The sequence below is a fragment of the Lepidochelys kempii genome, chromosome 2, assembly GCF_965140285.1.
Source record: "Lepidochelys kempii isolate rLepKem1 chromosome 2, rLepKem1.hap1, whole genome shotgun sequence".
Lineage (NCBI taxonomy): Eukaryota > Metazoa > Chordata > Testudines > Cheloniidae > Lepidochelys > Lepidochelys kempii.
Window position 1 is genome coordinate 39,521,167 of NC_136381.1, and position 16,993 is coordinate 39,538,159.

The following is a 16,993-nucleotide window of genomic DNA, read 5'->3' on the forward strand; positions in this document are numbered from 1 at the left end:
ATCAATATTAGTACTAGTGCTGGGTAGCAGTGCCATCTTCTCTGTACTGGTCTTTGGTGTTGCTTTTCTGCTAGATGGGGTGCTAAATGAAGCTGGCTTGTCTGAAAGCAGAACTCAAGAACTGATCTCAGGGTCTGATGACACCTTCATGGAGTGTCCCAGAAGATGGAGGTTTAGCTTTGCATCTTGCAACTTACACATTCTCATGGAGAATGACAAGCTGACAGAAAATCTGCTCAGTATAGGAGATGTCCCCACACAGGAGAGAAACCTGCTATTTCCTTCTTTCAGAGGGATTAGTCCATCACAGGATGAACAGGGCTTAAATCTTGCCATGTTAAAGGATGCTGTACAAGGGTGTATGAGGGGTTCTAACCAGTTCAGTTCAAATGGATGGAAACAGTTCATGGCAGTCAATACAAAAGATGAGAAGTAGTTCTGAAGATTTTCCCAAAGATTTGTAGAAGTTTAGCTAAAGCTAAGAACTAGTGGGTTGAACAATTGCCAGGTTCCATCTCACTGCCACCCGGTAAGAGGGAACTGAGGGAGGGTTGCAGACACCTTGCCCTTATGCCCTTGTATGGGAACATGAGAAGGCACAAAGTATATACATGTAACCCTGGTTGTCGGCGGGTGGGATCAAACCGGGGACCTCAGTGCATGAGCCTTTACCGCGTGAGCTAAAAGCCATCTGGCCGTTAGCTAAGGCTGTAGCTTTTTTTAATCTCTTTTTTTAATCTCTCTTTTTAAGTGGTCTCTGTGCCTCTAGATGGAACAGAACATCACATCCAATTTAAAAATGTGTGTGGGTTACATACACAGCCCCCACAGACACTGGTACTCAAAAAACCTCCAGTCTTACATGCATGAGGGAGGTGCACAACTACAGTGGGAACCACACTGGCGTACTCAATGGAGAACCTATGTTACTATATATGGCTAAATTTTTTAAGTGGTACACGTGGAATTTTGCCCACAAAACCTACTAACTATAATGGGATTTATGCAGCAGACTTCTTGCACATTGCTTTGAAAATATAGTCTTTAAGGTCTGCAATTTGAAGGTTTTCACATGGACTGAATGGAGTCCTCAAGAAAGTGCATGATAACACCATTTTGATCTTTGATGAAACCTCAGGCCAAGCTTAGTTGATTTCTTCAATTTAGTTCTTAATCTTCATACAATTTAAGGATATTGAAACTTGCCTCTCTAGAGGGCAAAGAAATTGGCAGGACACCTAAATGATCTCACTAACACTTTGTGCAGTATAATGATATTATATCATATTTCTGTGGGAGATTAACCTGATCCATAAGTTAATGCATACTGGTGCATAATTCAATTCTTAAAACAGAAACTCTTCCATTACAGTTATAACAATAACAAAATAAAATGTAATACCTCTCACTGACTTGGAAAGGAGGAGGACAATATATTTAATATAATTTGCAATACTATTTCAAAACTGAATAATAAGCAGATCTAAATAAGACAGAAGATGGCCTGCAGAAAGAGGTGAAAAGTAAGAATTAAAAATATTAATGAATTCACAGTTGAATAGATATCTATACAGAAATGCAGGGAATAAGGGAAATAATAAAGATGGATTACAGTAGAGAGTACAGAATTCCTAATAATGTATTTTGGGGAACAACAGGCCTACTAAATAAAGAAAGAGCAATGCAGTTGGCAGTTGCAGGAACACTACTAGGGTATACAGCCACACTCCATCTGAACAGAAGTGCTCCTGAAGAGGAGATCCATGGATTGGGGCAATAGGATTGGACTGCTCTAATCAACCTCCCACAGCAAGAAGATAGAAAACCAGAACTGCTGAGGTTTGCTGTAGTTTATAATGCTATGGAAAAGCCTTCACAGGTAAATGGTAGGTTTGATTCATTTTAAATTAGCAATGTGTTTAAGCTGCAAAATTCACCTCCCATTGACTTCATTAGACCCGTATTGTTTGTTTTATGCACAATTTTTACTAACAGCAATTTGTAAAACACTGAATAAACTTTATAACAACAACATTCTCTTTTGTTAATGAAAGTAGGAATTCCCAATTACCAACCTGAAGAACATCTCCAAGGTCTGCAGTGCTAATATCCGGATCTTCAGTTGTATTAAAAGGAACAGGAGTTATTCTTACAAGGGTAAGCACTCTGGGTTCTGGATATCTCCATAACATTATTCCTGGACTATCCTCAGTTTCATTGTAAAACACAACTTCATAGGCACTCGGTAGTTTCTGCGCTTCTGTCAAATGAAAGAAAGCTATAATTGGTTATGTAATTTCTAAAAAGGAACAGGCTGGTTTATGAGACAAAAGTATTTAAAAACAAATCTCTTACGATCAAAAGGAGAGAAAATAAAAAAGCAATTTCCCTGACTTTTAAAAGATTGCAGCTAAATGGAAAAAAATCAAAAAGACGTTGATGCAACAGATGTTATTTTCAATTGCTTTACCAAAAAAGGTAAAGAACTTCGTAATAGATAAGTGATCTTTAAAAGGTTACTATTGTACTTACTTTGTAATTTAAAATAATAATAATATTCTTCCTACCTGCATCTTGTATGTACTGGAACAGGCCTGTTCTCAGATCATCTGACGTATGCTCAGTTTTTGAGGTTTGATTCCTTTCCATAGGAGACCGAGTCTGGTATGTTTGATCAGAGATCAGCATTTCCATCTTGCCTTGTTCAGTAAGATACCCTTGCAGAAGTTCATGGAGAAGAACTAAACAATTCAAATGTTCTTGACCCCAGAAGACCTTATTAAAAAAATAATGAAAAGAAAAAAACAGAACAGATGACAAAAATGTTGCTTTAAAATATGTAATTATTTTAAACAAATTAACAAAATAAGTAAATAAAATCAATAAAAATAAAAACCTATATAGAATATCAGGGTTGGAAGGGACCACAGGAGGTCATCTAGTCCAACCCCCTGCTCAAAGCAGGACCAATCCCCAATTTTTTCCCCAGATCCCTAAATGGCCCCCTCAAGGATTGAACTCACAACCCTGGGTTTAGCAGGCCAATGCTCAAACCCCTGAGCTATCCCTCCCCCCAATCTTTTTTTGCTGCATATGCTTCATATACTGTAACTTTCTGCAAACCTGCTAAATGGCAAAAAGATTCTAGCATGCCATTTGATAAATTTATCTTTTACTCCAGTCTAAGGTATTCATTTATTTTTATTATTTATTGAGTACCCTAAGCATACTATGCATCTCACATATATATAAAATAGACAGGAACTGAGCTCAAGTGTTTAGAATCTAAAGGCCTGCTCTGCACTTACTGTTGGGCATATTGCTTAGTGCTGGGAGTAGTCCTCCTAAGTCAGGTTTTAGGATAAGCTTATGGGGAAAGTAATTTTAACGTTTCAATTGTTCAGAGCACAGTGTTATAAAATGGGGCACTTAGGAATGTAATTCTTTGGAGAACATTAGGTCTGGTTCATTGAAATTGTCTTTGAGTGATATATATGTTTGGCAGTAAGTTTCCATGGTAGATCTTTTAGTTACTGTTTTTATGGGTTTTCTTCCTTTCATTTATACTTTTTCATTACACTTAAAATTGGTGGACAAGAGAAGGAAATTAAGAAGGAACAATGCAGAGAATAAGATAAAACCCCCATGATATATATTTAGTGTTCCATGTTTTCAGTTTTTATTTGTAAAAAAAAAAAAAAAAATCTGGGAATTTTTCAGTGTTTATTTTCCAAACATTAAAACTGGTATGAAATATTGTTATTAAAAAAAACCCCTTGGAAAAAAGAAAAAACAAAACTTTCATAATATACATTTTACTGAAGTATAATTTAAAGTTGTTTTTTATCTACAAGGCTATTTTTTGTCTTTCAGAGTTAGTAGGTTTTCCAGAGATTCTGGTTAGCGTACACTCGCATAATTTTCTTCAAAGTATCCTCACTCATGTTGAGCCTCTTGCTGTCTTAGAGGTAGTCCAACTTTGAAAATAAGCAATCTGCATCAATGGATCCGGGGGTACACTCAAAGTTTGCCGTGCCACTTTGCTGAACTTGGGAAGTGCATTTTGATGACTGGTCTAAAAAGCCAGCACATCCAATTTCACATTGTCAGGATTAGGTGTGTTCATGTAAGTGGTAAGTTCCCCTTTCAGATTTGAAGTTTCATCTTTAGTGGCAAATGGTTGAAATACTCTGGCATAATGGTCGTAGTTTGCTGCAAAATTCACTTTGAGGAAGGGGTGAACACCTGGATGACATTGCAAACAGAATCTTTGGCACCAAACACTTTGGGCTTCAGATTACAGGCCACGGTCATTATTGAGCATTGTGTTGAGGTTTTGAATGCTTTTCTGATTTTCTCGTGTTCTGGAGTTGGAAGGATATTCAGAAACAGCTGGGTTTTCTCACTGTATGTTTCTCCTGCAGCTTTTGTGCTATACTAAGCTGACATTTTGGTTGTCAGGATCCGGTAAATGTCTGTATTGGCAAATGTGCTGGCACTTGCTGGAGAAAACTCCAGTGCTTTCTGTGTGTCACACAGTGTTCCAAGTTTTCAGCAATGAACATTACAGTGGTGCACAGAATCAGCAGTCATTTTGGTTATTTGCCAGTCTCTTCAGAATTTTTTCTTTAGAACCAAACAACTCAAGGTGATCTAGGAGATGCATTAGCACAGTCCACACATTATTTACATGACAGGCAGCAAAGTATAAGCTCATCCACTGATGTGGCACAACAGGGGTAAGAAACAGAGGCAGTCGGCTCTGCACTTGTCTTGCACTGGGTAAAACAAAGCTTTCAACTTGTTCACATGCTTGAAAACAGCCCCAAATCCAATGATGCAAGATTTCATGTGTTTCATTTCTTCTGTAACAGTAGCTGACAGTGCAACATTAATCAGATGAGCAGGACAGGTAATACATAGCAGCTCTGGTTTCTGATTGAGTTTAATCTCCCGTGCAAACTTAGCCATGTAGGAAGCAGAATCTGTGTTAGTTGTGGCCACATTTTTCCAAAGTAGTTTGTACATCTCAACCATGTCGGTTATTGCTGCCTCAACAAAACAGCTGTCAGCAGAGCAGATGAATGTCACATCAGCACAAAACAATGCAGGTTTATTCACTTTGAAATAACAATATGAAAACAAAAGGCCAAGAATCGGATGGTCCAAAACATCAAGAGACTCATCAAAAATCAGACTAGATACATTTCCATCAATTTGTTCCACCAGTTTAGATACTAAAGCATCATCATTTTCTTTCAGATACTTACAAGTGAGGTTATCTACATTAGGAAGGGTTTTTGCTGCTGGACAGTATTGTTGCACAAAGTCACCAATACTTCCCTCTGCAATTAACAGCGGCTGCCCGGCAAAACAAAGAGCACCCACAGATTCATTGACACAATCGTGCTGTGTCCTCTACTTCATTAAAGCCCTGGTGCCTGATATTGATTGTTTATCCCAAAACTCATTATCTTCCTTAAACTTCTTGTGTTGCTTACTTTTGACATGCTCCTTTATTCAATCAGCGCAAGCACTGACTTCAATCCTGCGGTACTTGCAATGCAATGAATCCTCTTCACTTCTGTATTTACTTTTCTTGAAAATTTCTAAGCACTGATTTTCTTGTTGGTATTCTGGCCAACAAGATTTGCATTTTTGCCCCAAGTTTACCTTTTTCTTATCTTATCTATCTTTATCTGTGGAGGATTGATTGTTTAAATTGAGCGCCGCAATAAACGGATGCAAAGAAATAGGTGGGCAGCATTTCCTTGTGAGCTAGTCATAGCATGATATTAATGTTGTTTGATTTTCCAACCTCCACTGTGTGTATTCTGTGTTTTACTCTGCAGAACTGCTTCAGTCTTAGAGCTGCAGGACTCAACAATCACATAAAGCGTTAGTGTTTAACAAAAATATGTATCTGAAAAAAATATTGAGTGGATTGATAAATGGGTGTAAGTCCATAAAAACAGAACTCCTTTAATTACAAAAACTGGTAATTTATTGGTGAAAATTGGTAAAAACTGAAAATGCAGAACAGCCTTAAAGAGTTGCCAGTGAACAGAAGTTAATAAATAGATAAACATGAATTATTTTATTTATTTAGATTTATTCAAACACACAAGAGATGCCTTTCCATAGTCTGCAGCCATCCTTGACATATCTTAAAAACATATCACAAATATTACTCTAAAAGTTCAGCAGTAAAATTCAGTATAACTCACTGCCAGCAAACCAGGCAACTTTAAAACTCAAATCCCCTTCACTCTCCAACAATTCTCCAGCAAGTCTGGAAGACAATCAGATTCAGGCTATTTTGGACCTGGGGAGGTGCAGGTTCTGAATCATGCAGTTATTGACACAGTAGTCCCTCACTATCCTACAATTCATGAGCATGTGCTGATTAAAAAAGGTCTAATAAACCTAACACAGAGGATAAAGAATAGCAGCATGAAGTAAATTTCACAATATTTCTTGGGAGAGAAAGACCTGGATATGTTGCCCAAGCAAGAAACCACATAACAGTTATGAGTATCTTATTCCTGGTATTTGGTTTCTTTGGAAGGTAATCCAGTTCTCTTCTCACCCATAAAACCATCAAAAGAGAGAGCAGTGTGGTAGAACAGTAATGGAAAAAAAAAACAGAATAAGAAGGTGAGAGTGACATCATGAGAAAAGGAAAGAAGAGAAGTTTAGAGAAAACAGGGAGGATTAGTGAAAGTGAGAGAACATGGGGAAAGCAGAGACATAGTATAGCAAAAATAGGTGGTGAAATAAAAGACAAAACCCCAGACCCAAATTCTTGTCCTCCCATTTCCTTGCTTTTTCTCTCATCCTCTCCCCAGGGAGGAAACTGTGTATATGTAGTGCAGTTTTATTTTGGTAGGGGTTTTTGTTTGTTTGTTTTTAATTTACATGCTACCATGTGTTTTAATTGAGATTCAGATTTAAATCCAATCTTTGCAGCTCAGGACTCTCTTTATAATGGACTCATAAGGATAAATATACTTTACATTTATTTTAAATATAAAAATGTTGAGATGCTCAGATACTGTGGTATCAGTACCTTAGAAAGACAGACATACCATAACCCTGAATCCCAACAATTTTCAGTTTGGGGAAAGGATAGATTAGGATCTAGAGCCACACTTCCATGGGGGAGGGCCCATCTTCAGAATGCACTGCTGTTGATTTGAGCAAAGTTTGAATTTGGATGAGATCTCAGTTAGATGTTCCCAAATTTTAGGGAGTTGCATGTTTAGGGTTCTAGTTCAGGCCATCCTTAATCAAAACATTCAGGTGTGTAGAAAAAAAATGAGGAAAATACACTTAAAAATTCTGAAAAAAGAAAAGGAGTACTTGTAGCACCTTAGAGACTAACCAGTTTATTTGAGCATAAGCTTTCGTGAGCTACAGCTCACTTCATGCTGCATCCGATGAAGTGAGCTGTAGCTCACGAAAGCTTATGCTCAAATAAACTGGTTAGTCCCTAAGGTGCCACAAGTGCTCCTTTTCTTTTTGCGAATACAGACTAACACAGCTCTTACTCTGAAACCTGTTAAAAATTCTGAAGATACATAAACCTTTTCAGAAGAAGGCAAGAGAAAGACAGAGAAGTGAAAAAAAGTGAATTGACAAGGTTTAAAAAAATGTTGAAAAGATTTCTGCAATGTTTGTTACATGTTAACTGGCTCTGCATGGTGAATCATATAACCGTGAATGATATGTAATCCCAGGTATTTGAACACTAATACGTCTAATCCTATCTGGGTGATTTCGGCAGGCAGCAAGTGCACTGGGGAACGAATGGATCTGTCTTTCCTGGCTGAGAGAAAAATTAAAGAACTGTTCCCTTTCACCTTGTCAAGCAGTGCTGCATTTCTTCATTCACACTGCTGTCTGCAGCAATCCTGCAGGCTTGGACAAACCAGTGACAAATTGATGACAAAGTAATTTTTCAACAATTGCCCTGACATATTCCCAGAACCCCCTCTGCATCTAATTTAAAGAGATAGCTGGTCTAATCCGTGCCACATCACTCAGAATTTAATTGAGCCCTGGTCCTTGGAATTCCAGTGTTGGACCCAGTGGAATATCAAGACACCAAAAACTAGTAGGCTATCTAGAATGCAGTATCTCAAGTATTTGTCTGACACAATGTGGTGACCACCAATGATTCAGGATTCTAAGTGCAGAAGTGTACCCATAGAGAGAGAGAGAAAAACAGAAGCAACCTTATCTATTGATTTCATCACAGGATGAAACCACCAGATGGTAGGTCAAAAGTCTGCAGTTGGTGGGTGGAAGAACAGAGACAAAAGATCTTTTCACTATGAGTACTGAAGCAGGAAGCCCGAGGAGACCTAAAAAGACTTGCAATAAAGCTGGTTGAAAACCACATTTTCCCTTCCTCTGCAGCCACACATAAATTGTGGGAGAAAGTATGGCCTTGTGGAAGTAGAAAGGCAAATGGTCCTGAATTGGAAGTAACCTACAACTATGAATTGTAAGTGTACAGGAGAGGAAAACAAAGACTAAAAACAGAGACACCTGACGGAATGGTCTGGAGGATTCAGTAGTAACATTTAATACTCATACTGCAAGGAGGAGGAGAGCGCCTTACAGTCAAAGCTGACGACAAGTTTTTTGCCTCACCATGGTGTGGTAGTGAGGAAGGATGGTCTTGTGGTTAAGGCACTGGACTGGGACACAAAAGACATAGTTTAATTCTTGGCTCTGCCCCAAATTAAGTGATTTTCTCAAAGCTGCACAGATAATCTCACTGTGCCTAAATTCTTCATCTGTGAAGTGGGGATAAACAATTCCTTTCTCCCACTCTTTATCTGTCTTGTCTATTTAGATTGAAAGATCTTCAGGGCAGGGACTCTCTTTCTATATGTGATACAGAATCTAGCACAAAGAGACACCAATATAATTTGGGACGTTTAGGTACTACCGTAGTACACATTAATGATGGTGATACATGAGGTCATATTTAGAGCTTGTCAAATTATTTGTTGTGTATGATTAATTGTAAATATAGCCTTTTTCATTTTGCCAACATTTACAAACTGATCCAGATTTCTGCAAACATTTTGTTTATAAGTATTTATTGAACAGTTTATGTGCTGGAGTTTATTTATTTTTAACATTTGGTGCTTGTAAATCTTACTGTAAATATGTGTGTATCTTGTCCTAATTATATTACAACCCTCTTGCTTATGTTATACAGAATCAGAATTCTTCATTTCAAAAACTCCTCTGTTTCTTGGACTGTTTCTTGTAATTCTTCAAGTTACGGACACATTTAACTGAAGTGGCGGATAGCATGTAAAACTGAGTGTTAATTGCTACAAACAACAATTATCAATTACTCCCCTGAGAATTTTTTGTACGTTTTAAAAAATTGAAGTGCATTTGTTAGAGCTGTCCCAAGGCATTACGCATGCATACACATATGCACGCACACAGAAAACAGAACAGGCTCCCAAATGTTAAGTGTTAGTAACCTGATGCAGTACTTTTAAGGGAACACACACATACAGCTACACTACAGTAAAATGGCCTGAACAGTTCTTGTCAATACTCTATGCAGTTTTGTTTAATCAGTAGTTTCACATAAATACACACGTCTTTCAAAATGTAAAAATTTTCAAATGTGGTGAACTGTCTCATGATGCAAAGCTTTACAAGTTTTCTGTGCAGTTTAGACAGGAGAATCAGAATTCAAGGCAAATTCGGTTATATATCAGAACCATAAGAAAGGCCACACTGGGTCAGACCAAAGGTCCATCTAGCCCAGCATTCTGTCTTCCAACAGTGGCCAATGCCAGGTGCCCCAGAGGAAATGAACAAAACAGATAATCACCAAGTGATCCATCCCCTGTCGCCCATTCCCAGCTTCTGGCAAACAGAGGCTAGAGACACCATCCCTGCCCATCCTGGTTAATAGCCACAGATGGACCTATCCTCCATGAATTTATCTAGTTCTTTTTTGAACCCTGTTATAGTCCTGGCCTTCACAACATCAAAAACATATACACCAAAAACATATACAGACCTGTATCAGCCCTCCTCTGAAGTCAATATGTATTTTTGGAACGGATTGCTCTGGACCAGGATTACCACTGTGCTTACACCACTTAGCTTCCACATTGACAGAACAACAGAATGGGCCTATCAGAGCTCTGCTTCTTTCTTTGAAACTTGTTTTAAGGAGAAAATCATTTATGTCAAGAACAAATGATGATCCATGAATTACACCTGAAGAAAAAGGAAAAATATATCATTTAGCTTAGGAGTGTGTGTGTTTTCCCAAGATATATATTGTCTAGAAATCTATATTGTCTCTTGAGGCTAGATTGTGAATCCTTTACTCTTATTGGTGAGCAATTATTCACACATGTAGTCCCATTAACTTGAGTAGAACTTCTTCTGTGAGTAAATGCCTCATCGATGTAACTAAGGCATTCACAATCTGGCCAGACTGCTTTTGGTTTGTTTTCAGTTTGCTTTTCCAACATATTTGAGTACACTTTATATTAAATTCTAGTTATGGAGCAGGTATGTTTCATGCACATTCCTTACAAAGTACTATTTGCCAAAACATTATGACTTTTTACATGTGTGAGTATTTTAAGTTTTATGAATAGAGACATTTTTCATTAAACTATGCAATTTTTTCAAGAGTATATTAAGAATAAGAACAGCTGCTACACTTATATTCTAAACTGATAGGAAATAACCATTTTGAATTATTCTCTCTGCTTTCATTCTGATTTCTCACTATAATATATTGCCTAGATAGAGTCTAGAGTTCTTAACATGAATAAGGTTTTTGCTTGAATTCAACAACTCGAAACAATCACAGTAACTCAAAATACATAACATGTGTTTACTAAAAAAATCAATTAAACCAATCTTTTCACATCATAACCATTCATAGTGGACAGAGTATTATAAAACCTTTAGAATCATGGAATCATAGAATATTAGGGTTAGAAGAGACCTCAGGTCGTCATATAGTCCAATACCCTGCTCAAAGCAGGACCAACACCAACTAAATCATCCTAGCCAAGGCTTTGTCAAGCTGGGCCTTAAAAACCTCTAGGGATGGAGATTCCACCACCCATTCCAATGCTTCACCACCCTCCTAGTGAAACAGTGTTTCCTAATATCTAACCTAGACCTCCCCCACTGCAACTTGAGACCATTGCTTCTTGTTCTGTCATCTGCCACCACTGAGAACAGCATAGCTCCATCCTCTTTGGAACCCCCCTTCAGGTAGTTGAAGGCTGCTATCCTCCATACAGTTTCACAACCCTGAAGTGGCCCTTGGGCCCAAAAATTTGCCCACCCCTGAGCTAGGCTGTTCTCAGTGGTGGCAGATGACAGAACAAGGAATGATGGTCTCAAGTTGCAATGGGGGAGCTCTAGGTTGGATATTAGGAAAAAAATATTTCACTAGGAGGGTGGTGAAGCACTGGAATGGGTTACCTAGGGAGGTGGTGGAATCTCCATACTTAGAGGTTTTTAAAGCCAGGCTTGACAAAGCCCTGGCTGGGATGATTTATTTGGGGTTGGTCCTGCTATGAGCAGGGGACTGGACTAGATGACCTCCTGAGGTCTCTTCCAACCCTAATCTTCTATGATTCTATGAAAATGATTTAATAAAACAAACTGTACCTAAAATCTCTCTACTCTTTAGGATATTTAGATGCAAAGCACTACACTAGAGGCTAGGCTACATTTTTCTCTTTTGCAGCTCATTTTTGGAATTGTCATTGAGAATATTGAATTTCACCATTCTTAGTTCACAATGCCTATAGCTTATTTTTCTAATGAAATTTGATACTTACAAAAGATGAAAGATTAAAGAGGCCTACAGCGTACAGATGTTTCAAAGGACTGTACTATTTTGAATTTTCAAACCTTTGCTAGAAGAAATATCCCACTAAAATGGAATTCTATTCTGTGTACAATGTAAACATGCCTGGTTTAAATATGTGGGGAGGTTTAAACTTCTCTGATGAACCTCTTTCAAAATCCAGGAAAAATCTGTCTATGTCCTGAGACTTTAAAGTATAATGCCAAGAATAATTTTACAATGTAATGATCTATAGTTTCTTAAGAACGTGATTTGTGTTATGGAAGAAAACACATAATGGACTCAATTCTTTTCTCAGATGCATTTTCACAGCTTCTGTCAATTCCAATAGAAATACTAGAAAAATCCAATCTCACCTACATAGCTACAGAGGTGCCATTGTAGTGTGGTGTGTTTTGAACAGAGGGAGAGTGGGTCACACACTAGAGGTATGCATCCTCTGGGCAGCATGGAGCTCACCTCTGCAGAGTTCCATACGGTGCAGAGTGCAGGAGGCATGCAAGATAGGGTAGGACTGGAGGGGACTCTACTGTGGCAAAGGGTCTAGAGAGCTACTTCAGCAATTGGGCTGAAGTACCCTCCATGGAGCTACTTTGCAGTCTAGGGAATTATTACTTAAAGTTCTGAGATGGAATCCTAGCCCCATGGCAGTGAACAGGAGACATGCCAATGACTACAACAAGGCTAGAATATCAGATTTTGTCTCTGGATAACTCAGCCTTGGTGCTGGATCCTGGATTTGGCCCTGTGTGTGAACATCCAAGACAAGAATTTGGCCCCATTTGATGAGGCTCTTTAGAGATTAAAAAAATAATTAACAGGAGTATGTTTATAGTATCAATAAGACAACATCTTCTTCTTTTGTTACTGTTTTTGATGATAAACACAGCATATTCAGTAGAACAGTGAACTGACAGCAACATACAGTATACAATACAAAAATTCTTAGCCCAAGAAAATAGTTTCTTTGGTTCTTTTGTTAATTTAGTTATTTTAAGGAGCACCAAAATCAAAATATTTCATGTTTTCAATTTTTTTTTTGCACTTGTCTGATGACATTTGGTTCTAAAACGCAGAAATATACTTCTTTGTAGATTATTCTCACAATTTGTAATACGGCAAAAGTGACCTGCAAGTTCAAGGATTTTTTTGTTTTTGTTCTTAATATGAATTATATGTAGGGTTACGTGCTGAGTGCTCCACACAGCAAAGGGAAGAAAGACTTTCAGTACGGAAGATATTTTAGCCACACTTTTTACCCCATTGGTCATCTGGAATTACCTATTGTCAGACACTGTAGTGTGACGCATTGCAGCATGCACTATGCTGGCGATTATCATTAACCAGGGCCCACAGCAGAGCCAGTCTCCAGGTAAGTGCAGCTGTCCTGTAGTAGGCTGCCTGATGGGCTACGCCACCTGTTTGGTTGGAAGAATCAGCACTAGCAGATCAGCTCCTAAGTCCAGCAGCAGCAGCAATTCAGTGGCTGCTCAAAGGATTTACACACAGCTATGACAGCTCCTGTGCCTGCCTGTAGCCTTGCTCCCAGCCCTGCTTCTGCATTGGCCCCAGCCTTGCCTCACTCCAGGGAACTCAGCTCTGTCCCCACAGCTCCAATTCCTGGCCTATGATTCTGGCTGTGACCCTTGCCTCTGGCACCTGGCCTCTGACTCCAGCTCTGAGCCTGGGCTCCGATTCTTGGCTACCAACTCCTATTCTAACACTAGGTCTGATTCCCACTCTGACCATTAGACCTGCCTGCTGCTCTGGCACCTAGACAAGAATGCCCAAGTCATGTGACAGTGATGTAAAAGCCATTACAAAACCTGGCTGTAACGTAGAGTCGATTTACAAGGATTATGCAGATTGTTTTTTAAATTACACAACAGTTTAACAAAATATAAAATGTAAATGATACTAACCACTCAACACATACCCAATGTTTACTAGTCCAGATTCACTGGTATGCTCTGGCTGCTTTGTGTTTCCAGTTCACCTGGATTTATGACTGCTTGTGTAGCTGGACTTGCACTTTGCAACCAAAGTGTAGCAGTGAATCTAGCTCAGCGATTTTAAAATAATTGCAAGTCAGTTGTAAAATAGAAACACCATCCTTAACTCACTCCATTGGGCCTAAGTATTGCAGTTGATATGTGAGATCACACAGCACTGTTAGGTTCCTCTGATAGATGACTATATCATAGACAAAATGTATGCACATTAGAATGAACTAAACATGAAACTTCAAGGTTGATACCGAATTCATGAGTTGAAGGCAGATGTGAAATATTTTTAGACCCTTTAACACTTTTAAAACAGTCACGTAAAAGAGTTACTTCATTTGGTTCAGTGACTACATAATATTGTAATCATCTGTATGATAATAGATTGATTGATTCCTCTTTCCAACTGCTATATATCCTAGTGAGAACCTGAGACACAATCATTAATAAAGAAAAAGACATGTTGATGAATTTCAAACAAGGTAATTTATGTTGTGCAAAACAACTGCATGGGTTACGTACTACAAATACTAGAGGAATTTCAGGGACTTGGGCCACAGTTTTATTTATTTTTTCTTATAAGGAACCAGAATTTCTCTATTTATAGGCAGGACATTATATCCTATTTCACAGCAGTTATAAATGACCTTTTTTGGGGTGAAATGAATCTTACTATATAAATCAATATGTATGTAATGAAAAAAAAATTCAAAGAATAGTCAGATAAACTTGCACAAAGGGTAGTCTTGAGAGAGCTAAGAGAATAAGTACTTAAAGAAAACAGATGAAGATTGGCAGACAGGTAGAAACTGCAAAAATAAGTGAGTGAAGAGATGTATGGGCTTTAGGGAAGCTTCTTTCACTGGAATATCACTGCAGTAGAAAACCCAGTAGGCTGCCATTAGGGGAGAAGTATACTCACATTCTAAGGGAAAGGGAGTGAAGAAATACCACTGTAACATCAGTATGCACAGGGGGCTTATTTTAGGATTTCTAAGCACCATATTGAAATACAGAGCATGAACTGAGCTCATGAAGCTCCTTTCCTTTTACTGAATAAGTCATCTTGGAAAAGCAAAAAACTAATTCTCCTCTTCTGTGCTCCCCTCCCACACACTGCTTTCAGCCAGCTCTTTCATGGATCTCTCTCAAACATCTTGTGTAGAATTCTGCCTTCAGTTTAAACAGATTAAATCATGGTCACGATTTCAAGTGAACTTGATATGGCAACATACAGAAGTAATATATCTTCATAAACGATTGTTGTGAAATGCAGAAGTTAACTTGCTCTGTTTGGATTATTGCTTGCTGAACAGTGACATACTTTTCAGTGAGTGCAATAATTTAGCTGTAGGAACAATTAGTTTCATGACTTTTAAAATACATCTTCAGGAGACTAATAAATGTGAACCACTTGCTTTAGACAATGTTTACCAAATGCTGCCAACCCTCCATTGTCAGGCTCCACTCAGATCCTTAATAGTACTGCAAAGCACTGCCATACTGACTGAGCAAAATGAAATTTAAATCAGGCTTCTGTATGTCATTATAAAAATTATACTATGATGACACATGCTAGAAGGGCATATCCAGGTATTTTTTATACAGCTGGAAGTAATCTATGACTACTTGAAAAACTGCAAGCATGTGTTAGATACTCTCCAGAAACTGATTTGCATAACTGTTAAGGCTATTAAAAAGTATGAATACTATTCAAAAAGAACGCTGTGTACAAGAAAACTTCCTATAATGACAGAGAAAGCTTTTGATGTTCAATCATATCATCTTTAAATATTTTATGTCACTGACTTGATTTATACTAACACAGACGCTACAAGGACACTTGACAGGGTCATATATATAGAGCCAAATATGCTAAAATAAAGATGTGAGGATTTACTATTATCAGTATTAGAAGATTCTGCAGCGGTCAGGTTGTGCACAGGTGAGAGAAGGGGCCCAGATAAGGAACCTGACCTTATCTATTATCATTGCAATGGATGTAAAAAGGCAGAGACAAATTCGAACAAATGCAACAGAAAAACAAATAGCCTCCCTTTTCATTAATGATCACTTTAGATATTAGAATATACATAACAAGTGACAAGAGGATAGTTCCTTTAGTCCTACTCGGTCACAAATGAAGGAAGGAACTAGAACACAAACAAATTGCTTAGTCATTGTATTCCAAGTATTTTAAAATATTGATAATTTGGTAACAGTTTTAATAATTACCAAGTACTGAAAGAAGTGAAAATGCCACAGGATGTTTTTTCCCTTCTACTGCGCGCACTGGATTTCTGCATGTCATTAGTTTCCCAGGAAATAGCTGAAAGATGATATTTGATCTGGCTGCACAGCCACATTGATAGAGTTCAAAGCAGAGTTTTGATTGGTAGATGTGTATATGGGAAGCATTTTTTTAAAAAAAAGCAAACAGGTGACAATTTATTTGTACAACACAATAAACAGCACTGAACATTAGACAGACTATATTTGGGAAAAATTTCTTTAGGTCAGTCATGGCTTTGCCACATACGGGGCACTGCATTGTTGTGCTACCCTAGGAGGCACTGGGGAAGGAGATTGTGTCACAGAATCATAATCTGCTTCTGTTTCCACTTGTTTAGGGTGGGCTTGTGCGGGGGAGAGTAGTACGTGGTGTGCCAATGCTTTGGGGGTGGAGAAAGCTCCTAACTGCCCCCTCAAAACAGGAGGGGAGTAGCAGTTTTGTGAAGACAGCTTCCTCTACTGTTGACATTCAGGACGATCTGGCCCTTAGAAGATTAATTACCATACACGTTTCTTTATTAATTTACCTGAAGGAGGAAATATTTCTCACCCTTTGAGGAGGTGGGGATTTTATGTCTTTTTTTAGGTGATACAGATGGAATTGTTGGTATAAAGTTACTTGTCGGGCTTCTGTATGTCATTACTTATTTATACCAACAAAGTTGACCCCCTCCCCAAAGAAGAATTATTTACTAAGCATTTTCTAACTACTTTCATATCCATATTTTGATATGTTATAAAGGTGATGATGAACAGTGAAATCTATCTTCAGAATCTGTTTTGCATTTGCCAGAGAAATTGGAAGGTA

The 16,993-nt window shown here is 38.1% G+C and overlaps 1 protein-coding gene across 6 annotated transcripts in view; it reads right to left on the reverse strand.

The window, feature by feature from the left end:
- Positions 1 to 16,993, reverse strand: part of VPS13B (vacuolar protein sorting 13 homolog B) — a 922,277-nt gene that overhangs the window by 117,649 nt on the left and 787,635 nt on the right. For all 6 annotated transcript variants that reach the window (XM_073330465.2, XM_073330462.2, XM_073330464.2 and 3 more), the window contains exons 37-39: positions 10,064 to 10,266; positions 2,568 to 2,775; positions 2,076 to 2,260 (exon numbers count right to left, since the gene is read on the reverse strand). In XM_073330465.2, the coding sequence (XP_073186566.2) occupies positions 2,076 to 2,260; positions 2,568 to 2,775; positions 10,064 to 10,266 (596 nt within the window). The remainder of the gene's footprint in view (positions 1 to 2,075; positions 2,261 to 2,567; positions 2,776 to 10,063; positions 10,267 to 16,993) is intronic.